Consider the following 27,113-nt stretch of genomic DNA (forward strand, 5'->3'; position numbering starts at 1 on the left):
GGTTTTCTCCATGTAAATTGTCGAAAAATCCCATACAAACTTGCGACACGTTGGTCCGGTAGCTAGACTTGTCCGATTTGGTTCAAATTTGGAGCAAGTACTCCTGGTGGGACTAGGAATCGACTCAGGGGCGGGCCGATTGAGTTTTCAAAAATTCATTATTTTTTTGGGCAGTCTAGTGGTCATTCACATATTCGCGTTTGCTCTTGGATGGTCGCGCGGACCGTCATTCTGATATTCAGTTTTCGGTGTAGGATTCAAACTCTGACGGGGAGTGAATTACCCCATATCACGTATTGTCTAATGGATATGAGTTATTTTTTCTTATTTATTTTTTATTATTTGGTCCAATTGAAGGCATGGATCTAGACTGTTGGTACCGAGGATAGAGACTTCCGGACGTTCCTGATTCATGATCGCGCGAGCGCGGGAGTTTGTAGGTTGACGCTTGATAACGCGTTTGTTAAGTGTAAGTGTAAGTAAGTGCTGGGATGTTCACCTGATCACCCCGGGTGCTATCATGTTGGCGAGATCGCGGAATGTAGGTTAAGTGGACGAACGCGAGGGGCTCAAACTTTTTTATGCTGACATGATTTTGTAACAATTTGGCCATTCACATATTTGCGTGTGTTCTTGATTGGTCGCGCGAACTGTGACTCTGATAATTAATTTTCGGTGTATGGTTCAGTCTCTAGCAAAGAGTGGATTCTTCCATATCGCTGGGGCTCCCGGTCATATCGCCATGAGACGTGTTGTCTAATAGGAATGAGCGTATTTTCTTAAGCTGAAGGCATGGACCTAGGCTTATAGGGTCGCGGATAGACTTCCGAACGTAACCGATTCGTGATCGCGTGCGCGTGGGTATTTTTGTAGGCTCTCGCATGAGTCCGCGTTTGAGAATTTTTGAGTGCTAAGACGTTCACTTTATCACCGAGGTGTAATCATGTTTGCTAGATCGCGGGCGTAGGTGTGATTGGTTGGTCACGAGGAGCTCAAGCGTTTGTATGTTTAAGTTTTTAGCGTGTATGTGACTTTGTATGTATTCGATTTTGAGACCGTGGAACCATTCACATATTCGCGGGTGTTCTTGAATGATAGCGCGGGTCGTGAATCTGATATTAAATGTAGTGAATGTGGGCGTTATTTTTTGACTGGTCCAGACTGGTAGGTAGAATGGCAGTATACGACTCGAAAAGAAGAGATGAAGTGGAATAGATGAGAGATGTAATAGATAAGACAGGTACGAGATACAACTAAAATTACGATCATCACATGACGAATATACATTAGTACTCGGACCCTTCTAATACTTGAATGGTCAACCACAACACATAGTACAAACTTTCTCATTTATCTATTTCTTTATTGATTGTTGGTTGTAAGCTGGTAAAGAGAGGAAAAGTATAGAACAGAAAATAGGCTCACATCAGCCCTCCCGGTCTCCTCGATACACCACTATCGAGGAGTATTGTAATTTGTATTTGTAAGCGGACTTCTTATACAAATCAAATCCTGAGTAATCATAATGATCGGTGGATTAATATGAGAACTAATTAACCTCTAGTAGTAATCGTGACAATAGAAACTAAAAAAGCCAAGGTTAGATAACTCTAATTGAATCTATTGTGGCTTTATGATGTTTGATTTTGAGTGTATGGTTTAGACGATTTTAGTTCCATTGGAAAACTGAGAATATTTCCGATTGAATGGTGTCTTCCCATATTTCAGTTAATGAGTTTGAGTAACTTTCTAGAAGTAAATTATTTAAAAGTTGGTGGTTTTTGGATCGATTTTCCGTTCATTTCTCGATAATCTAAATCATCCTTTTAATAATTCAGATTGTTTGTCTGGAAAAGCAGTATAATTTGTACATATTTTTTTGGTAGTATATACTTATCTTTTCCTTTTTTCCTGTGTTTAGGTTATTGAGCTTTTATATTTTTGTCTTTTTTCTCCTATACTTGTTCTACTTAAACAAGCAAGCCACTAATTTTTTTATTTTTTGTCTTCCTTGGAAAGCCAAGAAAATTTTACAAAGAAAAATGTACTAATGCCTTTCAGTTGAGTGAATTTAGTATTCACTTAGAAGTAAATTTGTTTAAAGAATGTTTTATTATTAGCTTTTTCGTTAATTTTCTTAAAAAAAGGAAATATCAAACATCACCATTATTATTATCGAAATAATGCATCTCCGACGAAATTGCAGTAAAATAAAAAGAGATTGGGATAAAGTATCAAAGAGCAAATTATGAAGAATATTAAGAGGCATCAAATAAATAATCACAATGATGAATTTTGTTAATTCGTAATTTGAAAAAGCACAAAATTTTTCGAAAAACTCTAATTTTGGAATATTTTACTAGTAAAACGTCACGAAGTCGGTGAGAAGGTGAGGAGAACAACTAACTACCGTCAATAGCATCTTCTTTTACATTATTTTATTAACTGATATTCGGTTTTCGTTAGATGAGAATATTAAAGACCATACAATCTGGAAAAAGGTCCAATAAGCCTTCCTTGCGATACACCACTATGGAGACGTATCGCAATCGACATCTTAAAGTAAGTGTCTATTAGAGGTCAATGTATAGAATTACAGCCATGTTCAATAGAATATGAATAGCTATTTTCTATCTGACGCATTAAATGTAGATTTAACTAGTAATAATTGTTGATAGTTGATACACTAATATTGTTCAAACTGATACACGCAATACCGCTTGATGATGTTTGCTGTACCATCCAATCCAATCGACCTAAGGCAGGAAAATCTCAAGACATAATAGTTGTACACTGACGTTTCCGCGTGAATAATTTAACCCACGTACAATGTTTTAAAGAAATCACGCATACATATATATGTACATGCTCTAAGTGTACCAGGGGAGAGTGACGCTACCATTGTAACCAAGCCATTCTGCTACGTTTTCATAATATTACAAAGTTGTTATGCTCGAGTAAAGCTGGATGAAAACTGATGCATTGTCAGTGGTACTATTTAGTGAAGTAATCTTCCTGAGCTTCAGAGTTCAGACTGTAGCGAGGGTTGCGCGTAGCATTTGATGGAAAAAAACAAACAGCAAAGTACCCATCAAATTCAGAGCAGAGCTGGAAGCACAAATACTTTACACTTGTTATCTTTATCTACGCAAATCATTTCAAGTATCCTGTAGAATAGTGGAACGGGAAAGCATTAATTGGAAAGAGCTCGCAGCAGTTACACTGCTATTTATGATAAACTGGCAGATCCAGTGATGTTAAATGTTGAACAATATAAAATGTCAACAATAAAATTTATTTATTGGTAGAAATCATGCAGTTTGATTTTATTTTGGTATTTTTCGACATTTATATTTTTACCATTTTTGTTAACCATTTTTTGTTAACGACCTATTGAGTCAATTTGTCAACAGTTGTTACGGCATTTAATTAGCAAGGGACTGGAAGGTGAAGTATATTTTTCAATATTAAGAGCCATAGTACTCAAGGGAAAGCAAGGAGTTGAAGGGAGAAAGTTTAGAAAAGTGTGGAAGGATCATATATGCAAGCTTAGAGTTTACCGGCGACTTAACTTTTTGTCTTCTCAAGATCTTTTGGCATTAGAAATGCGAATCACCTGAGTCTACGGCATGTCCGGACGAGCGTAAAGTAACTTGTTACTTTATGCTGTCGGAACCGACGACCGACGTTGATTGATCTAAAAATGAGACGCGAAAAATCCGATAACTTTCCGGATTCTGGGACAAATTACCGGGCTGAATCTTTTTTTCGGGATAACATAAAATTTTGATGTTTCGTGCATTTTAAGGACATTTAACATCAAAAATACGAATTAGATTTCTCAAATTTCATGGGGTCCTTCGCTGGAATAAAAATTTCAGTTCCGTCTTATATCGGAATTTCTTATGTGAGCGGACAATTAATTCTATATTTCCATATACCATACAACCGATCCGTACGAAATTTTATAGCAGTCTATAGGTATAATGTAACGAACGTTTGAGACTAAGTTTGTGAAAATCGACCCAACCAACTCCGAGAAACCGCTGTGAGTTTTTTTAATGGCCATTTTTCTGGGCACTTCCACAACCGTCAATGTTGGTCAATGTGGCCAACAAGATTTCGATGGGCTGTCAGTAACCTAGAACTGCAAATGCAAGATGTTTCGCTCCTATTTTACCCAAAAATTCATTTTGCATGCATCGCTCTGTGACCATACTCCACAACCCTTTAACTAGGAACGAAATAAATTTTAATAACAGTTTTTGGTAACGTATCACCGTTCATTTGGACTAAGTTTGGTCAAATCGGTCCAGTCATCACAGAGAAATCGATATAACTGCTATTTTAAATTTGGATTCTGCCGGGGCTTTCGGAATCGCTGATGGTGGCCAATGCGGCCAAAGAGACTTTGAATGATTGGTGACCTAGAACTACAAATCCAACTTGTGGTCACATTTAGGAAAAATTTTCATCTTTTGGAAAAAAATCACCTTTTTACATTCATCGCCGTATATGTTGAAATCGGGATTTGCTGCGGGTTCATACTTATCACCCTGTAATTCCGGAACCGTAAGTCGGATCAATAGCAGCCGATGGGAACGCTGTACCTTTCATTTGAAACCAGGTTTTTTTAAATCGGTAAAAAACTCCACATTTTGAAAAAGTTTTGAAATATACATGGGTCAGCTCAAATTTTTGTTTTAGGTGTGAATTTAAGAACTTTCACCAAAAATGGTTTAATTTGAACATGATTTAGAGGTGTCTCCAATCAAAAATCGTGTTTTTACTATGTTTCCATAGGAAGATCACTTACACTCTGATTTAATAGGCCCTACATGCACACAAATCATCCAAGGTTGTTCCTTAGACATATCTTAACATGTTTTAACAGGTGAACATAGCTCTAATCGTAATAGAAAATTTGTTAACTGAATTTTTATTTAGAAAAGAATACCAAAACCAGGAAAAAATACTACTAATTTTCCTTGGTTTTGATATACTTTTCTATATGAAAATCCAGTTAACAAATTTTCTATTGCTATTAGAGCTATGTTCACCTGTTAAAACATGTTAAGATATATCTAAGGAACAACCTTTGATGATTTGTGGGCATGTAGGGCCTATTAAATCAGAGTGTAAGTGATCTTCCTATGGAAACATATCAAAAACACGATTTTTGATTGAAGACACCTCTAAATCATGTGCAAATTAAACCATTTTTGGCGAAAGTTCTTGAATTCATACCTAAAACAAAAATTTGAGCTGACCCATGTATATTTCAAAACTTTTTCATTTTTTTACATTTTAACGACATACAATTAGCTAGAGATTACTGGGTAGGGAAAGTTATGAAAATTAGAGCCGTAGTACTGGATGTGAAGTAAACAGATCTGAAAACTAGAAGTGGCAGGGTCATTAGAACAGGCTTAATATCGTACGGGCTTAATCTTTGTCTTCTACTAATGAGGGTCAAAATGTGGAGAGGTATAGTCTGCCGTATTTAACAAGGCAAAATAGTTTATTCTTAAGTTGCTGTAAGTGATGTTGTGGAGCTAGATAAGCACCATTATGTGATGTAAATGGCTAGAGTAGTATTATAATGAGGCTAGGGTGGTATACAATTTATCTTTTTAGTACGATCAAATTCCAGCAATGTGTCGATAGAAACTTATTTTTCAACCATTTTTATTTTATAAAGAAGTCTCCTGTGCAAGTTAGAATGCGAAGCAGAGAGCTTAGCCTGTTTCAACATGGATACTACAATAATGTACGAACATATCTTGGTGGAAACTGCCGCATGACAGAAATAATTCTTAGAATTTTTGGTCTGAGCTTCCGTAATACGGAATCTTTAATAAAGTGTTCCCATTTAACTTTGAATTTGCATTGTCCATAATTTTCAAAGTTTATGTTATTTGATATGCCGCATAGCAGAAATGTTTAACCCTCCGGAAGTCGCGCAAATGGCTCACTGAACAAGCACCCGCTGGTGCCCTAAGACAATTTCGCTAGATTTTCAGAGCAGCGTGCACTCAGCGCACTAGCGCGGCTGCCTGAAGGTTAACAAAAATATTTCATCCGAAAAACCGGATTTCGCAATAATCGGAATTTATTATAAAGCATTCCTGTGTGCCCGGATGATTTTATATGTGATAGTATTGTTCGTATAAAATCAAGCTGGTGATGTGCCGCGTGATAGGAATATTCACTTAAAATATCGTCTAATTAAAAGTAATGCGGAATCACCGGAATGGGTCGTAAAGTTTCCCCGTGTGTCCTTATGACTTTACTTGTTTGCATTGTTCATAGATCATCGTTGAAGTGCTGCTTGGCAGGTATAAATAAGTATAAATTTTTCACAGACGCGGGTAGCGCATTGTCATATTCACTAGATCCTCCAATCCAGAAACGTTTCCACGTTGCCTGAAAAGGCCTACATGATACCAAAATGAACGCATAGTGTTCAAATGAACGATTCAATACATTTTATAATATTCAATACATTTTATAATAATGCCAGACTTGCAGCTATACTTTGGCAAATTAATGAAAATGCACTAAATGACCCTCGTACATAACCCACCCAATAACATCCGTATAAATCCCAAACCGACCATCTGGCCAGATCACCACATACAGCCTATGAAACTTGAATGAATTCATGATCATTTGCAAGTAATTCAGTTAAAACGGTTGAAAATACATGACACGCTTTACTCGGCAGTATTTGTTTGTATACGTACGTCAGAATTGCGTAAAAACAGTGGAATTAAATCGCTGTTTTTCTGCAAAAGTGACGTTAGTTAAAATTTATATGGTTTTTGCAAAAAAGTGAGAATTAACGCAATTGGCTATTATCTACGATGGATTATACACATTTTGTACAGAACAGGTAGTTGAAATATTAATTGTGCTTTTGAAAACATCACGAAATACAAAAATTGGTTCCATTTGGCGCTAACGTCACAATTGCGTAAAAGGGCAGTAGTGTATATGTATGTATGTATGTGACCAACAAATACACATCGGTTACTCGGAGATAGCCGAACCGATTTTGTTAAACTTAGTCTCAAATGAAAGGTAAAACGTTCCCGTAGGCTGCTATTACATTTCATTTAATACCGACTTCCGGGTCCGCAGTTATGGGTTGAAGAGTGCGGTTACACATGAAATTTTCATATAAATCAGAATCAGCATGTTATCTAAAAGATGCAAAACTTCTTAACATGTATACTAAATTACTTTGATTTATAATTTCAGCTCTCTGATACCCAATCAAACACGCATTGACTACTTTGGATACCTTCGTCGGAACCGGAAAATTGGGGGAATTGGCTAAGTTCCTGAATGAATTCACACCTGCTTCTCACAAACGTCTTACTCGATTTTCTCAAATTTAGTCTAACATAAAAGCTACAGCATCCCTATTGACTGCTATTAAAATTCATTGGAATCTGAGTTCTTGTTACTATGTTACTGATTGAAGTATGCGATCACATGCGAAGTTCCCATATAACCCAGTATAATCCTGACTCGAATCTCACAATCATACCCTTAAATGAAGGGTATAGTAGCCTTAATCTTGGGTGGGGAAGGATATGGTAGTCTTAGTCTTAAATGGAGGGTAGTTTTTTTTCGTCCCCCTCATACACCACCACGTGCCCAAATAAGTTAGAAGGGAGATAACATTGAACTAAAACTATAATAAAGTCTGATATTTTTCATTTCAAGTGTTTCAGCGTCGACACGTAACTTATCAAGTTCGTGGCTTGCGAGCCATAGTATATAGGGGCAAGATATACTCAGAATGTATTACAATTTTCCACAGTTTTATTGAACATACCATGGAATCATAGTTGTAAGAAATGAGAAAGGCACAATTGCAGCACTAGTAGGATTAAAACAGGTTTTACACTAGTGTAACACTATGTGAAAACGAAAACAGTATTCAAACCATTAACAGTGGATGCAGCTTGTTAATTATCCCGCCATCTTCACTCAACCAATATTAATTTAATGGCTACTTGATATCTACAATCAGAATATTTTTGTTTCGATATCTCTTTGCCACCTTTATGCATATTGACGACTCATTTTCAACCATTTTCGATATAAAAACAAGTAATTTGATTTTACAGGGTACCATTCCCCAAAGCAACGATTCATCTCGTTCCGCACGTGTGCACACTAGAAGTGGAGGAAAATACGATCATTGGGAGATTTTCGCGAAAAAAATTCAAATGTCCTCTTCAAAAATATGCAAATCTATGCAAAACTGTTTCCACGCTGGAGAAGCCTCCAATAGCGCTTATGCAAATTAACTCATGTGTTTTCATCAGATTTTCCCTTCCCAATGACGGTGCAGATTGATATTTCTCAAACCTCACACTTAACTGAAGAGGTTCTACGATTCCTCTGAAGCAATCGATATAGTTTTCACGACAGCGGCGCCGGCATCGCCGTCGTCGCAAGTACCAAATATATTATATTAAGAATAAAATTCGTGAAATGCAGCCGCCTGGTCCCCATTTTCACAGAAGGCGTAGGCAAAGCACCAGAGTAAGATTTAAAATACAACCCGGAAATAGATATAAATGAAGCTCATGAAGCTTTCATGGATTATTCATTAGTCGCTTTGGCAATGCGCGCCAGTAATCCTTCGTTCCGGGTCGTTGCGTCGGACGGGATTAGGACTTTCTCTGAGTGTTCGGTGCAGTCTTCAGTTCTTATCTGCGCACTTGGTTCTGGCTTATTAGCATAACAGCACAACGAGGGAATGCATACAATTAATAATGTAAATCCAATGGATTTTTTGTTTCATTTTTCTGCCACTTCTTTTTGTAGAGGGATGAAAAATGCGCCTGCGAAGCTTTGCGGACTGATAAAAACTGCGAATAATGATTCATTTGATATTCCTTGATATGGTACCGAGTGTTTAGAAAGAAACCACAGATGTTGTTACCATTTTTGTTGTCATAATAGTTTGCTGACAGTGACAACAAAGTGTGGAACACCTTGCGAGGAGAATGACAATGATGGAACAGATAGTTTCGAATTTCCACCGATCATTAGGATAACACCGATAAAGATATCGAATGACAAAAATACTTACGTTCGTAGACGGTAAGAGTCGCCTCAGCGGAAACTGCATCTCCGACGCCATTTTCTGCCATACACTCGTACGGTGCATCATCACGGCCAGCACGGACCGGTTCGATACGCAGCATTGACACACCATTGGATTCGATCACCGAGTAGCGCGATTGAGTACCTGTGACAGGAAGAGAGATTGAAAAGGGGATTTAGTAAAATGTTTTAGTCGCAGAAGTGCACTTCCGTTGGAAGCCATCCCATTTCCTGATGTGGTGAAATGGATATGTGTATTCAATTATAATTAGTACGATTGACTGGACACCGGTGAATAGTTGTCAACATTGTTGGCTAAACAGGCCGGGATCCAAGCTGGAGCAAGTGCGTCGCCTCGCGGGTTTATACTACTGTTGTACCTTGACTGCATTGTTTGTAAAAGCGAATTCCCGCTTTCATTAAGAATAATGCAGGTGGCAGATAATTGTTTGACCAACGCAACGGATATCATGAATAGATGGTCCCTGGGTAGTTTGCATAGATTCACTATGAAAGATAACTGGGGAGCTTTTGACGTAGGACTACGTCTTTGTTTTCGATATGGGGGTGCACTCTGCAAATTCTACAAAAATGGTATGTAACGAAAAGTGGTCCAATTTTAAACGCATATAATTCAGCCATCTCACAATAAATTTTCAAATTTTTTGTGCAAATCGCCCCGAAATACTTCTAAGAATAGATTCCAATAGATAAACCCAAAGATTTTTGATATCATAACATTAAAAAATTAAATAATATACAACCTTGTCAAAATATCGCGCATTAACACACAGAAGATAGCGCTTCCCAAGCCCTGTACGACGGATTGGTGTACCTAGCGCACTACGCTTCTATGAATGACGTCATCATCGACTATTTAAATAACGGACTTGGCCAGACACGCTCAGTTCCCTGTTGAACGGCTGACGAAGCAGATCACTGCGCTGTGTTTTTTACAGCCAGTGTAGCTGAGCTAGAAGTCCGTTACACTGGCTGTGGAGGGACGCTACTCTGTGTCGTCCAACAGGCGACCGCTTCAACTGCTTCCTAAATTCCGTTGTAATGTTGCCAGTAAATTTTTGGTTTAACTAGCACATGTATTTGCTATTTGCGCTTGAAATTAAGTAACGTAGTGATAGTAATAAGCTTTCCATTTTGGTTTAAACGCAAGGGCAGTTTTTAAAACAGGATTTGATTAATTAGTTTAGCTCATCTAAGCAATTTTATCAATTCTGTAAATTAAAAGGAATTTTACGGAACTTGGTGAATTTTGCCCCACTTGCAACTGGTATAATCAACCTGCACAAAGTGTTGCATAACGCAGGGCTGTTTTTTGGAACAAAATGTGTTATCATTCAGCCCTTCGCTATGCAAACTCACGATATTATGACAGATGGGCTAAGCGCGGCCGTTCCTTTCAATCGGGAAAGGCCGCGTGGAATTTTGGTGAAATGCGCTAATAGTGTCGTGGTGGTACTAGTTGTCTCTTTCGCTCTACCCATCATCATCAGCGTTGACTCATTTTGCATTGTACGCTTGGGTTCAATGTTTGGTGCGAATGTGTTGGTAGGTAGGGGAACTGGCGGTAAAATGAACACGTTAAGCAAAGTCATTATTTTCTAACTAATAAGTGAGATATTACAATCTCCTTATGTTTCTTGTTAGACATGTTTTGTACATATCTGGTAAAAATACTTCGTCATAAACACATTTTTTCAAACATGATTCTTGATTTCTAAACATGTCCAAAAATGAGACATGTTTATAGCGAGTGGGTAAAATGAACATGTGGCGGTGGTAAAATGAACAGCTTCTGGTGGCCTGCAAAATGTCCTGTATGTATGCAATGCGCAGCGTTGGAAAGCATTTTCCGATCAATGCTAATATTCCAACAAATCATGAGCTTTGCATACACACAGGGCATTTTGCAGGCAAAAAAAAAATTGTCACGGAAGAATTGAGTTTTCATGACGTAATATTAACCATTTTACAATCCTGCGACATCGAAACACATCTACAAACTTGGGGTTATCCATGGGTGTTTGAACTTTTAGGATCTGTTTGAAAGCAACTAGAAAGCTTGTTCTATACATGAGATGTGATTATATTGTCTAAAATTTGATTTTTCTTCACCGGTGTTTTTCCCACACACTAAGTACTAAGAAAATAAATATTTTACATTAAGTGGTATAGTCCTACGTCTACAGTTCGTGCAACCCCATAGGGCTGCCCCTTGTAGTTTTTAAAAACTTTATAAAGCTTTCTAATGGTTTATGGCAATCAAAAGTTACTTGGATTGCAAAATCGCTTCTAGCGTCAGGTGAGGTTAACCCTTGTGAAGGCAAGCTAAAATCCTAACGTTAAAGGGCAAGCCGGGCCTCTCAGGCCCGTCTAAATTCAAGTTCCTTTTTGCCGTTCTCATATAGAAAGGTTATGCAATCGGTCGAAATTTCGACTTTTTAACCGAGACCCGCAGGGCCAAATCTCTTATACCATTCGACTCAGTTCGTCGAGATCGTAAAATGTCTGTATGTGTGTGTATGTATGGATGTATGTATGTGGCAAACAATTTCACCGATTTTTCTCTGAGGTGGCTGGACCGATTTGTACAAATTTAGTCTCAAATGAAAGGTGCAGCCTTCCCATCGGTCGCTATTGATTTTTTTATTGATCCGTTTTTCGGTTCTGGAGTTACGTGTTGAAGAGTACAATCACACAGCAAATTTCCATAGAAGCTGATACCACCATGATGTCCAAATGATGCAATATATATATTAAAATATGTGCAACATTACTTGGCTTTGCATGTCTAGATCATTATTGTCCCACCGAAGGCACTTCGCCCACATTGGCCAGCTATGGAGGTTCTTGATGCCCCGGGGGAACTTACCAAGTTCCTAAGATAATGTCATACCTATTTCTCAGCGAATTCTTTACCGATTTTTACAAACTTGGTTTCAAATGAAAGGTACAGCATTTTCATTGGCTGCTGTTGAATTTCTAAATGATCCGACTGCCGGTTCCGGAATTACAAGATGATGAGTACGAACACGCAGCAAATCCCGATTTCAGCGTATAAGGCGATGGCTGTAAAAAGGTCAATTTTTTTCCAAAAGGTGAGTACTCGGAAGATCACGTCGACTGTCGATTGGTTCTGAGCTCCATTTCGTTTGAACACGACCAATAAATGTTTCTGGGTTGCTATTAATTTCTTCTGATGCATAACCGGAGTACATATTCATATTTTTCTGCATCAGATTCATCGTCGGAAGCAATATCATTCACATCTTCTTCCTCGCTTTGCAAATCAGTTTCGAAATCGTCTGCTGTTGAATTTGCTCGAATTTCTTCCATTACTTCAGATTCTTTGAGACGATTGAAAACATGGGCATATCGTCTTATAGCCATTGAAATTTTTTGTTGCTTTTAGATCCTACAATTTGAATAATTACGACAACTATAACACAAAGAATAGACAACAAAAATAGACAATAACGACAGAGTTAGGTTATGTTGTATCCAAATAATTGTCAAGTAGACCACATTGGTGAAATAAAAGTATTAACCCAAAAAATATGCCACACGTCATTATCGTATGCTATTTTTACATTTCTTATAAAAGAAATGCATAGAATTCGCTCAAACTTTCAAGATTTTTTTCATATAAGAAAAGGTAAAAAGATAAAATCAATCAAAACATGAAAAAAAAAAATCCTGCTAATATGAAGAAAAATGTTTTTTTTTTAGATAAATATTAATGTATAAAACCAGTGGTATTCCTAGTAAATATTGCATGCACACCGGGCCTGCCAGGCCCGGCTTGCCTTTTTGTGCATGTAAAAAATTCAAACATAGCTGCGCATCACTCCATAGATGAAAATTTCACAATTCTTTATTTTTGTTATAGATTTCAAAGCTACTTATCAAAATTTCCATGCCCGAGCTTATACTGCATACACATTTTTTTGTAACTAAAAAATTGTAACGTGCCGGGCCTCTGAGACCCGGTTGCCTTTTTGAGGGTTAAGACCAAGTATCTCCACAACCAATTTCAATTATCAGTTTGATTTTTCCAGGCGTTTTTTTACTGTAAAAGTGGTTTATACGGTATGGTTTTTGGACATCCATCCATATCATCCCAAATGACTTACTTGTAGATTTTGATGACAATTCACGGCACAAGCTAGAAGGGGGAAACTTGTGTTCTAAATCATTGCGTTTATGCCTTTGACCCATCTTTCTTATTCTAAAACCTTACATAAAGCATCTCGTACATACATCGTCCTTGCAGCACGATGTAAGCTGTTATCCTGACTATCCCCTCTTTCACGGGCAAAGGTAAATCCAGCGATTTCGGATCGAGTATGACTTCAGGCACGCTGGCGGCTCGACAATCGGAGATTAGTACTTCGTCTCACACCACTCATCTAGCCCCCGGCGATGGAGCTAGATTCCTCCCACGGAGAGTTCTTCTGCGGTAGAAGTTCTTCCGAAACCGATTCTTCTGCTGCTTTCTCAATTTTCTCCTCGGGTCAACCGGTAGGGTGCCGTGGTCGGTCCAGAAATTGCGGTGGCCGGCCGGTTATCTGGTACCTCGATAACCCGAGCTCAGTGCTACGTTGCATACTACTCAACTAGTCTCAGTGGATCTAGTCTACTCCGACGGAGACTTCCCGGCAAAGGAATATCTTCCGAAACTGATTTTATGGTCCCTTCACACTTTCTCTGCAACTCGGAGAGTATCTGCGTCACTACTCTGCTGACTGCGTCCCAGATATGTTTGTCTTGGCGCATCTGTTTGACGATATTGTCGACTGTTCGTCAGCTTCATCCGGTTCCGTTTTGAACGCAACAGCCCAGGCCGGGACATCAATATTGAGGAAGCCTACGGCGACTCGTAACTGTTAAGTAGCTAACGTGAGTCTACCGTAGGGCTCAATATCTGCACGCTAAGCAAATTTGCAAGTAACGGTATGGTTTTAGTTACGGGACCCAAAGCTGTCGACTTACAAGGACCATTACAGAATAACTACTTGGACTATTCATCTGGGCATCGAATTCTCCACTGAGCTAGTTGTATTTTCTAGAAAGAGTGAACTAGTACAACTACAGATTCTAACAATCGATGTTACCATCGCTCAGACCTTCGCAGTAAAATAGCTCAGGGTCCGGTTCAATTCGAAAAGCACCTGGGGACACCGCGTTAGGTATTTGAAGCAAATATGAATTTTCTTCGCGTAGAACCGGAATATGGCTGAATGCATGCTTAGGAGATCTAATTAGGTTGTACAAAGAACGATACTATTGGAGATGAAATACACATGCTGCTGCTATCGGTTTGTTTCGATTATACATTTCATCGAACTCGTAAGAATTCAAGTCCTGTCGGGCTGAAAAATTGATTTTGGAAACTCTCATATCGATTTTCATTTAATGCGATATTTTAAACTTAGTGGTAATGGGAAATTCCGAGAGACTTGTCGAACATAATTCACAGAATTGTTTTGCCCTTGTACAGTAACGACATGGCGCCTGTGCTCTTGAATGCATTTCTTGCTTGCGAGATAACACCGCAGAAGAGCATACGAGAGCAATGTTTTCTGGAATTGAGCTATCTACAAGATGAAAACTAGCAAGAAAGTTGGGTTTCTCACGAGAATTCCCGGTAGCGGTATTTAAAATGACCGTAAAGTACGCTATCGTGCTCGTTTTGCCCTAGTTCCTCTTTTTATTAGTATTTTTTTTATTACTATATAACTTGGAAGAATACTGCATGAGGGCTACCATAGTTAGTGTTTCGTAAGCAAAAAGTCCAAAGATTCTATAGAAGATAGTAGGATTGTCTAAATAAAACGTTTTAATCCGTTTTACCCCAATTCTCCCCAAATATTGAGTTTTTAGTTTTTCTTTACAACATCTCTCGGAAAAAGGCGTAACGTCGCTGATCAAAAATAGTGTTTCTTATGCAAACAGTCCAAGGAAATTAATTAATTTACCCCAATTTTTCCCAAACTCAAGAGGGAAATGAAATATTGCAATATATTTCGGAAAGAGTCTACATGCAGTATTCAACAGTTGTATTGCTTATGTAAAAAGATCCTGGGAATCGATTGCAGATAGTCAAAATGTCCGCATGAAATGTGTAAAACCGTTTTACTCCGTATTCCTCCTATTATTCGAGATAGAAGTTAAACCAGGTTTTAAATTTAGAGAAGAGGACGAATACGGCTCATCTAAAGTAATTATTTTTATATAAAAAAGCTCGGGGAATCGATTGAAGATAGTTAGAAGGACCGCACTAAACTTGTGTATCCATTTTCCCCCAATTATTCTCATAACTCAAAAGTGAAGTTAAATCTAGCTCTACATTCCACAAAGAGGCTGAATGCGACTGATCATACGTATTAATTCTTATATAAAAAGTACAGGGAATCGGTTGAAGATAAATAAAACGACCGTATGAAACATGTGTACCCGTTTTGCCCCAGTTCTTAGAACTCAAGTTTGATGTTAATTCTCATTCCATATTTAAGAGAAAGGCTGATATAAAGTAATATTTCTTATTAATGAAAACCCGAGAAAAGAATGACCGTACGAAACGTGTGAATCTCCAGTCGATTTTCGGAGTTTTGAACATAAGAATTACTACTTTCCATCAGTCGTATTCAGCCTCTTTCCGAGAAGTGCAGCCAGGTTTAACTTTACACTTGAGCTTTGGGAGGAATTTAGGGTAAAACAGGTAAACATGTTTCGTCGGGTCATTCCAGCTATCTTCAATCGATTTCCCTGGACTATTTAACATACAAAAAAGTTTTGATTAGTCGCTTTCAGCCTCTTTGTGAAAAAAACGCAAAACAGGCATGATAGTGTACCGTGCGGTCGTTTTAAATACCAGTAATTTTTTTTTCAGTCCTTTTTACATAAAAAACGCCTTTCTAGTAAAGGTTATCAAGCTTTTTTTCGTTTTGGGTCCATTTTTTCTCACTGCGCACTGATTAAAACTGTCTTGGTATCCGCCATCAGATGTTCTTCCCTGTTGCTTACATTTACGTAAACCCTTCTTCATTGTTAATAACTACCTCGCCGATATTGCTTTCAGTTGGTTTTGGATGCTGGATGCTTCTTATGCGGTAATAATTTTGGCCGCTGATTGTGGTTCAGGTATTGGGGTTAAAAACTGGTTTGGACAGGTTCTCCGTTGATGAGTTAGCAATTGGCATTTTCCTCTTCCTTGGTGCTCTATCTGATAACAATACTGGCACGTAGGGGTTTGCCCCTCGTGGATACATAGCGTAGTTTGATTAATATTAGTTCCGTAAGTTTTGAATTTTATAGTCAAGTAGGAGGGAGTAGGTTTTTCGACCCGCATCCTCAATACAAGAAAACTGATACGATATGAAATGTCAGAAAAAGTTTCTCTAAGCATCACGTGTAACGGATTTTACTTTTCCTTATTGTAACATATATTTTGAAATTAGCTCAAGAGGGGTACGAGGCGATAGGTCATCTAGCCTTACCTCGATATAGTCGTTTTCTATATACATGGGAATCATAATTCCAATGTTGTCACTTTCAACCACGTGCTTTCAATTGTTTTGCGAAACGAAACGTATGGCTTACGTTAACGTGTTGAAAGATATTATTAATGCATTGCGAAGATGATGATACTGAAGGTTTACGCCTTCCGCAAGCCTAAGCGCTGGACGGCACTGACGTTCATCTTCCGGATACAATTCCGAATCCTGGTGGTCAACTGCTTTGTATCCTTAGCCCGCCAATTATTTTTGTACACTAGGGCACTGAGGGAGCCGAAAAAATCCTCAATGGGACGGCACTGGGGCAAGTTGGTCGGGTTCCTTTCTTTCGGCATGTACGGTATCTTTTTCTGCTCAAGATACTCCAACGTCTTCTTGGCGTAATGGGAAGACGCCTTGTCCGGTCAGAAGACGTGCTTCCCATCTGCATGATGCTCCTTTAGGAACGGCAGAAGAATTTTCTCAAGACACTCCCAGTGTACCACACTTGTTGATTGCTGGTCAGACTGTTCGGCTTGAACTACGGCTTTAAAACCCCTTCGTCCGATATGGCGATGTACAGCATAACTTTTTTTAAAATTAATGCTTAAACTTATATTTTACTTCGGGGGTTGTGGCCGACTTGTCGCTGGAATAGTAGCTGTCATTTCCTGGAATGTGCGGAAAGTAACTTTCGTCGTCCAGCACGAACGCCGTCCCGCGGTAGTTTTTTTTTGTCATCCACCGGCACTGCGATTTTACGATAGCTATCTGCTCGTCCGTGTACTCGGGGGACCGAGTCTTCTTCCGGCAGATGATGTCCTCCATCTTCCTCCTTGCTTGTCCCATTCATAAATTCTAAACGATTTGAAAATATTGAATTTTTACTAATTTGAGGTTCACCGAAATGCTGTAGGACCAAATACTATGTTTGGAAAAATGTATCTTTTTGAATACTGGCGTCCTTTACACTCTCCTTTTTCCACTGATTATCTGTTTATGCAACTAGTAAAACAAATGTATTCACAAAGATCTCCTCGAAATTACTACTATTCGAAAGGATATAGAAAATTGACCTCTGCACTGGTAGGTGGATAGATGCCAAATTGTTCTAAAAACTAGTTATTGTCTATTTTAAGTTCGCTTTCCCGCATAATAACAGCAATAACAGCAGTAAATAATTTTGGGCAGTTACTCCTCTGTGCAGCGTCACGCAAACTCGTTCCGTCCATGGTGTCAAACAGCTTTCTAAACGCTTCTTCGTCGTTATCTCCGTAGGACGGCCCCTACCGGCCTTCCGCTCTACGCTTAGGGATGCCAGGATCCGGTAAATTGTACTTACGGGCACGTTTTCGTATCGAAAGTGGTCTATCGTAAACTTTTTTCCACGATGACCATGCGTTTCGTAAAACCGTACAAGACGCTCGCGGAGTGCTTACTGTTTTGACGCCATCTTCGATTGAATTGACAGTACCCGAGCGAAAAGAAACATGCCACCCATTTCTAGGGAGTCCAGAGAGCAATTCTCTTGGAGAGAAAAAATGTATGCTCTTTGCTTAAATTACAGAAAGGTATTGAAATCATTCTCATTTTTTATTGAACACCCGTTAAATTGCAAAACAAAGAAATTGACACCGTCAAGCAAAGTACCGGGTCAAATAAATAAACTGAATAAAAAATGTAATAATTCAATTTCTCCTGCGCTGCCACATTGTATACGTCAAGCCATCGATAAATTCTAATAATGAGTCTAGATTAAACATCCTCATAGGTTCCCAAAAAAGTGAACAATTTACACACTCACCCATAATTTTCTTTCCATTTTTCCGCCATACAATGTTCGGCTGGGGATCACCTCTGGCACCGCAGAAGAACGTCGCCACACCTCCGACTCGGACGCCCTGGTTCGATGGTTTCCTGATAATCTCTGGTGGATCTGTAGTGAAACATAAAAGAACAGTAGAAACAATTATTAGCTGTTTGGGGGATAAACATATTTTCATTTCATAAATACACAATGGAACGAGTCCAATGGTTGCGTGAAATAGTAGCTCTACTAGACTTACGTGTCAGATAAATAAAGGGAAAGTCGGAGAAATTCCCATCTGCAAAGGTTGACGAAAAACAGCTCGGTTAAGGATTTTCGTTCGACGCGAAGCTCGTTGAGTTGGAGGAGTAGAGGGGGGAAATCAATACCCGCGGGCAGCAGTTTTGAGTTTCGATTGCGCAATTTCTCGCACAATTAAACCGTCACTTGCTAGAGGCAAAATTTTGTGGCTATTTTCCGAGAAGTACCGACGAAAGAATTCCTTGTGGAACTGAATTGAGGGTTGGATTTTTCTGATTTATAAAGATTAGATATTAGGCAAACCAGTTCTAGAATTGTAGTTGGAACTTGTTTAAAGCTTTTAATCAACCAACACTACATAGGAGTAGTACTCGGTCAGTCCCGGCACAATCCGACAATGGATTAATTTGCCAGGGCTGGATGCTAAACAATTTATATTCAAATTACGCTTTTTACTGACTGGAGGGAAGGGCGCGTAGACCGGTTTCCAATTAACTGTCCGGGGCTGTATAATTAACCAAAATTACGTTACATGAATTTTTAATGTTCATTTTACGGGGAGAGGTATGATTCTGCCTGTCAGGTCTCATCTCAATCTAGTTTTTGGTTTTCGTTTATGCTGTAGCTGGTGAAATTTAGCTAGTTTCCTGTGACGTTGTGTGGGGTTTCCTTCTGTGGCAATGGCGAATTTGATTTTCCAGTACAATTTGCCCGAATGCTTCATCGACACGGTTGGAAGCTTACTAATTGAGAAATAAAAAAATGCCGGCCCTAGTAGTACCTGAACGAAGAAGTTACTTTTTATGGACAAATAAGTTAAATGTGCAAAATTGATAGCGGATTTTTATTTTTTCATTATATACAATAAAGAGGTGTGGTAATGGAAGCATATATGTATTTAAATCGTAGAGGAAGCATTTTATTACTCAATTTCCAACGGAACTATATTGTTTTGGGGTCATTCAGGGTGTATACAGTATACAAAAAGTATAATTTTCTTTGTTATTTAACAAAAAAGGCGGATTGGAGAAAGGATAAGAAAAAGATAATCCGCCATTTGTGATGAACTTTCAAACATTTACACAGCTGATGAGTGTGAAAAACAAAAACACACTAAGGAACGAGAGCATGTTGATGTTGTTTCAACCATTCTGTCAATAAAAAATAATTAATGTCGTGATCATCCTGCCATTAAATCTTGCCTGTCACTATCTACGGGGCTAGACAAGGTCAGCGGCTATCCCCTCCCGTTCCACTAAATGGCGGGATGAAGCACTAATAAATTTATAAAGCAACAAACCTCAACATCGCGTTTTGAGCTGTAGCCCGAGTAGCCTTCACTGAAAACATGACTCCGCCATATTGTTCCAGTAATTCCATTACTGTAACAATGTAGGAAGGGCTCTACCACGAAACAAGCTGTGACTCCGTTTGGTACGGGGCTTTATTTCGTACACAATCACCTCCTTCGTGCCGTCGCGAGAGGTCACGCGAGGGTTGTATAAACAAGATGAGTAATCAAAACGATGATGGCTGCAGGCGCCCACTTCCTCACCCTGGAAAATGTAACGTCAACCGCAGCCTGCCAAGCAGCCAGCCAGTCAACCCACCGATCAATATAAATATCCGTGTTACGTTTTATCGGACGTAACATTTAACATCGTAATTACCTAACTTTGGACGAAACTTGCGAGGTGTCTTCATTAGCTAAGCCGAGAAACCAATTTCTGAAACACTTCTGACTTCTATGAGTAGTTCAACGAATGGTTACCAACCCAAAGCGGATTTGGTTCTGCCCAGCAACTGTTCGAAACGACCGACAGCAATGCTGGTGTTAGATTAATTTGAAAAACTCATTAGTTTCAAAAAGGCTTTGCTGACGTGAAAACTATCCTTCCACTGTGGAAGCTCTTTTTTCTCCATAAACACATATATGCGTTGGATGTGGACTTGTGGAGTACCAGCTTCTGATCCACACCTCCCTTGCACGCAATCTTTCGGAAGCTTCAGAAGTAGCTGAGTGGAATAAATTGAAAACTTCAGTTGTTCCTCCGACTTTAGGGGAGTGGGGTGGGGGTTTGGTGCTTCTCACACGGAAAATATTCTGAATTGATGCGGTCTGCGATGATGAAATTAACATTAATGATGATCGTTAGCGGAAGCGATGGTTTGTTGCACTTTTTTACGGATATTAGGGACGATAATTACTTGGTGTGAGTTAAGTAAGGTGGCTTTATTGCGGGCACATGAAAAGTTTTTTTTAATTAAATAGTAATCGTCAAATGATTAATATCGGATTACGTAGATGATTTGGTACAGCAAATTTTAATAATTTACCACTCATTAGGAAAATCATTTTAATAACGCTACTCTAGCATCGCCGGCAAAAGCCAGTGCATCGAAACTCCTTAAAATGGTTATTAACGAATGCCGTATGTCAAATTTTAGATTAAGATTTTTAAGTCTACAACTGCTTGTTGATTATATTATTTCTTTAATTATTTTTCAACCTGGTAAGTTTAAAAAAAATACAAAAATTTCTTAAAAGTGTGGGTTGATATTGGTGTTTATTTTTCCGGAAACAAGAAAGAAAATGATGCAAAATGGCGTTTACCGGTTATCTCTAGTATCAGAATCTTTTTTTATGAGCATTTCAAGAATTTTTGTATTATTACAAAGCTATTTATAGTGTACATTAGAGTGCTGAATCGAATGGCGTATTTTGTATACAAGGTCACGTTCTCGAGTTGAGGTTTTTTTAGGTCAAGAATATTGAACCAAAGAAGACAAGAACACTGTTTACGGTCAAGATCACATAATATCGGAACCGTTTGGATATTTAGCATCTTTGAAGAGGCTTAATAATACAATATAAAAAAATATTTTGCTAATAAATCTGCCTCAAAGTAATAATGAAGAATCAACTCTTCCAAAACATTATTTGGAGGCTTAGCATTTTCAATAAAGTTTTTGAGAATGAAATTAGAAACTATTTTGTTGAAGACATGCATGTTCGACCTTTTTGACGTAGGACTACGTCTTTGTTTTCGATATGGGGGTGCACTCTGTAAATTCTACAAAAATGGTATGTAACGAAAAGTGGTCCAATTTTAAACGCATATAATTCAGCCATCTCACGATAAATATTCAAATTTTTTGCACAAATCCCCCGAAATACTTCTAAGAATAGATTCCAATAGATAAACCCAAAGATTTTTGATATCATAGCATTTAAAAATTAAATAATATACAACCTTGTTAAAATATCGCGCATTTACACATAGAAGATAGCGCTTCCCAAGCCCTGTACGACGGATTGGTGTACCTAGCTCGCAACGCTTCTATGAATGACGTCATCATCGACTATTTAAAGAACGGACTTGGCCAGACACACTCAGTTCCCTGTTGAACGGCTGGTGAAGCAGATCACTGCGCTGTGTTTTTTACAGCCAGTGTAGCTGAGCTAAAAGTCCGTTACACTGGATGTGGAGGGACGCTACCATGTGTCGTCCAACAGGTGACCGCTCCAACTGCTTCCTAAATGCCGCTGTAATTTTGCCAGTAAATTTTTGGTTTAACTAGCACATGTATTTGCTATTTGCGCTTGAAATTAAGTAATGCAGTGGTAGTAATAAGCTTCCCATTTTGGTTTAAACGCAAGGACAGTTTTTAAAAATTGTGATTAATTAGTTTAGCTCATCTAAGCAATTTTATCAGTTCTGTAATTTAAAAGGAATTTTACGAAACTTGGTGAATTTGGCCCTACTTGTAACTGGTATAATCAACCTGCACAAAGTGTTGCATAACGCAGGGCTGTTTTTTGGAACAAAATGTGTTATCATTCAGCCCTTCGCTATGCAAAATCAATCGAGAAAAGCCGCGTGGAATTTTGGTGAAATGCGCTAATTGGGTCGTTGTGGTACTAGTTGTCTCTTTCGCTGTACCCATCATCATCAGCGTTGACTCATTTTGAATTGTACGCTTGGGTTCAATGTTTGGTGCGAATGTGTTGGTAGGTAGGGGAACTGGCGGTAAAATGAACACGTTAAGCAAAGTCATTATTTTATAACTAATAAGTGAATAAGATATTACAATCACCTTATGTTTCTTGTTAGACATGTTTTGTACATATCTGGTAAAAATACTTCGTCATAAACACATTTTTTCAAACATGATTCTTGATTTCTAAACATGTCCAAAAATGAGACATGTTTATAGCGAGTGGATAAAATGAACATGTGGCGGTGGTAAAATGAACAGCTTCTGGTGACCTGCAAAATGTCCTGTATGTATGCAATGCGCAGCGTTGGAAAGCATTTTCCGATCAATGCTAATATCCCAACAAATCATGAGCTTTGCATACACACAGGGCATTTTGCAGGCAAACAAAATTGTCACGGAAGAATTGAATTTTCAAGGCGTAATATTAACCATTTTACAATCCGGTGGCATCGAAACACATCTACAAACTTGGGGTTATCCATGGGTGTTTGAACTTTTAGGATCTGTTTGAGAGCAACTAGAAAGCTTGTTCTATACATGAGATGTGATTATATTGCCTAAAATTTGATTTTTCTTCACCGCTCCGGGTGTTTTTTCCCACACACTAAGTACTAAGAAAATAAATATTTTACATTAAGTAGTATAGTCCTACGTCTACAGTTCGTGCAACCCCATAGGGCTGCCCCTTGTAGATTTTTCATTCGCTTAATTGTTAGTATTGAACCTCTAGAATTTGGATTTTTTGGATCTAGTGTCTAGCTAGCGGCCCAGTCAGTTGTTAGCTACAATTTAAAAGAATTTCTCCCTATTATTTTGATGAAAAGAGAGCGAATTACAAGACTAAGCTTTACAAACCTTACTGAATATCTTGTGTCAAACAATTTTTTTAATGGTTATAGTGTTCGCCGCGGCGCTCCTCGACGTGGAAATGGCTGGACGTCTGCTCTTCGAACGCTCATATGTGTGGCTCCCAGTGACTGAAAATCTGTTAAAGGTTGTAGATCTCGTCAAATACAACACAAAACCACGTTTGATCAATTCAAAATACTCTCAAAATCTTGATTAATTGCAAGAAAACTATTTTGCAGGACTTTTAGCGCGAAAAAAAATTCTATGCTGTCATTTTCCATAGATTTTAAATTCTCTAAGTGTTTTGGAAAGAAGAAGAAATTATCATTCCAACGGTATGCTATGTTCTATGCGGTGTTGGGACAACAATATGAAAGTAACCATTATTTTGCGTTTTTTTTCATTAAAAATATGAACATTGCTTTACATTTTTATAAGGAAGCGTCTTTGATTAAATTGAAATTTAGAGAGAACATAATTCCGCATCCAACGACCTATTATGATCAAAATCGGTTGAAAAATGGCAGAGTAATTAGTTTTTTTCACATTAGAAACTTGTTAGCATGAACTTTTAAGGGGACAGTCTCATATAAAATTTTCAAAAAATAGATTTGTTTTTGCTCCATTACGTATATATTCAATCGGTTGGAAAATGACGCAGACGCGCAGACATTTTTTTATTACCGAAAGTCCCCAAAAATAGTTTTTTTTTTGCCATAAATCAAGATTTTGAAGGTATTTTCAAACATTGTTCTATGTTCCATTTTGTGAGATTCACATTGTACAACCTATACTAGGTCACTTGAAAAGTACAAAACCACTGTAGCACCGTGTAAACGCGAGATAAGGCAGGCTAAATGACCCCTAAACTGCGATGGATAAGGCAACTAATACTTCACCGCCAAGGAAAAGCTTCACCGCCAACACGCAGCAGCAAACTGCGTCAACAGGATTTGGCAGACAGACATTCTTTGTATTTTTTTTATTTATACTTATTGTAAAAGCTCAAAAGATCCACGACTCAGTTGTGCTAATGCATTGAGCCGTGCAAAAAACTTTTAGAAAAAAGTATTCTCATTAATAATGGTTCATTTTTCTCGCTCCAACACATGCCCTACAATGAAAAAGGCAATATTCTGCCTTTTCTAACAAAATTCGCGTCGTCGAACTACTGGATGAATCTTAAACGCATAAATTGAAAACAAAATCTTCAACTTTAAGGTTCGCTAACTATTGGCCAAATCGATCATTCAAAATTTAGGGTAGACTCAAAGACTTCAACCTCGAAAATCGTTTATATTTTTGAAAACTCATTCAAAAGAAATAGAAAACTTTTGGCATTGAATTTTCGTATTCAGTTGGTCAAAATATATACAAAAAGAAAAGGAGATATGAAAAGAAGCTAAGATTTTGTTATACAAAGTAGTGCAACACGATAACCATAAAAATTCGTTCCTTTTCGAGTTACACTAAATTGGGAATCGAAAATCTTCGTATCGTATGGTTTTGGATTTTATTAGGTCATATCGTCGCTGTTGTGCTATCTTATGACAAACGCCATTTTGGGGTAAACTGAGTTAGATATGCCACATTACTTGTCTAAAAAATCTCTACAAAGTGGCGTTTACTGAATTTTGACATTCTGCTTGGTTACTGAGATAATGCCAGCAACGTGCTGAGAATTTTTTAATTTTTTGCTTCAAATGACTGTGTCTAAGGATTGGCTCAAATTATTTTGATGTACAAGATGTTTTTATATGTAAAACTATCTGAGAAACACAATGGCATAATCATTTTCAAAAAAAAAAAACGTACGAATTGTGAGCAAAATGCAATTTAAGTTTTAAGCTGGAAATATAGCATATTTGGCAACACTGTAACCAAAAATAGCTATTTTTTCTAGAATCTCAGATTCATTTCCTTCAAAATGCACATCACCGATTGTTTATAGACCAAATGAAGCCAAAGATATGAATAAAAGTTAATAATTGATGATTTTTTTCTATGGAAAATTTTACATACGCGATTATGCCACGCCATACAAATTTTGTCATCAATACACACCTATGACATGTGATTGCGGTTTTTGTTTACATTTATAGTAAAAACTCGCAACATAGTCAACCGATTTTTGTAATATTTGAGAGATTAATACAGAATAGATAGAAGCATCAATTGTCTTTTTGGAATTGTTTATGTCATTTATAAGTGTCAAGATATTCAATCTCAAACTTTAAAAATCGTTTTTCTCGAAATATGCAAAATGGCGCTTGTCATAAGAAAGCACAACAGCGACGATATGTAACATCTGGGCGGAATTAGTAGATGGAAAAAACAAAACTTGTGAAAGAATATCGAACATTGGAAACATACTCTGAATGCGTCGGATCGTGGATAAATTCGAAAATCTTTTTTTTAACCCGTTAGTTTAACTGTTGACTATGTATAATGTAAAATTATACACTGAAGTTTTTTATGCGGTGGATACGCAGAGTCTAAAAAACCGCATAATTTTGAAACCCTGCATCAAGAAAGCGAATAACATGAAAACTCCGCATAAAAACGTATCAGAAAAACTTTTTTATTGGGAAATCTATCCGTTCAAGTACACCAAAATACATTTTCCTTCAATAACCTTTTTCGTTTTTGGATTTCAGTTGAGTGGTTCGGTTTGGAGAGCGTTCACCGTAACCGTCTGCCAAAAAACACTTTTCGAGGAATCGACCATAACTCCGTCAACCTTGAATATTTTTTTTAAATATAATTTGTTTTTTTCTATCTTCGATAGTGCTACCAACGATCTGTCTTTCGCTTTTTCAAATAAAATTCACGCAAAACGCTTTAAAAAAATGACGAACTCATTTCGATTTTTCGCCACAACTTTGTATATAACCCCTTAAATCCACAGCATAATAAACATTAACCGAGTACAGAATGCCGATAGTAGAGGAATGCCTTTAAACTAATAATATTTGTGCGATGCTAAAAATGGGTTATTGAATTACCAAACTGGTAGTTATTTATGGTAGGTACATATTTATGGCAACATTCCATCAACGAAAGGTAAACTATCCTTTTTCAGTGTATTGCCACAAAATTTCGAACCAATCTGGCAAACTTAGTATGATGAACACGAACTGGGAGCCGGAGGATTCATCGTTGCAAAGTTGATTTTTGCCGATGACTCTGTTTACAGTACATTATGACAACGCTGTTACTTATAGTCATGGTCCAGGAGAGATCACACCAAATATGTGTGGGTGTGTGCTTGAAAATCTGAAGGCATGTAGATTTTGTGTAGTTTTACCCGGCACCGGAGAACAGGTCTCAAAAGTCGAACAATTTCCATAATGAATCCCCCTGACGTCGTTTACTTGCTCTATTGATGTACGTACGTAGCTTCGTGCTACGTATATTAAAGTATATGCTGGTCCGTCAGGTCTTGGTCCGTCTTTTACGAACGGGATGCTCTTATAATCCGTTTCTGTAGCCGAATGCGGAGCTGGGACTCGGAGGGACCATCCATCTGCCGGTGACTGGCGTTGTGTCTT

At 38.0% G+C, this 27,113-nt stretch overlaps 1 protein-coding gene across 10 annotated transcripts in view; it reads right to left on the reverse strand.

Moving 5' to 3' along the window:
• LOC131682492 (tyrosine-protein phosphatase Lar) overlaps positions 1 to 27,113 on the reverse strand; it is a 487,937-nt gene that overhangs the window by 138,220 nt on the left and 322,604 nt on the right. For 9 of the 10 annotated variants that reach the window (XM_058963998.1, XM_058964003.1, XM_058963997.1 and 6 more), the window contains 3 exons: positions 18,710 to 18,748; positions 18,448 to 18,579; positions 9,116 to 9,274 (listed from right to left, as the gene is read on the reverse strand). In XM_058963998.1, the coding sequence (XP_058819981.1) occupies positions 9,116 to 9,274; positions 18,448 to 18,579; positions 18,710 to 18,748 (330 nt within the window). The remainder of the gene's footprint in view (positions 1 to 9,115; positions 9,275 to 18,447; positions 18,580 to 18,709; positions 18,749 to 27,113) is intronic. The other variant, XM_058964004.1, reaches the window with a different exon arrangement.

Source organism: Topomyia yanbarensis, chromosome 2, assembly GCF_030247195.1.
Source record: "Topomyia yanbarensis strain Yona2022 chromosome 2, ASM3024719v1, whole genome shotgun sequence".
NCBI lineage: Eukaryota > Metazoa > Arthropoda > Insecta > Diptera > Culicidae > Topomyia > Topomyia yanbarensis.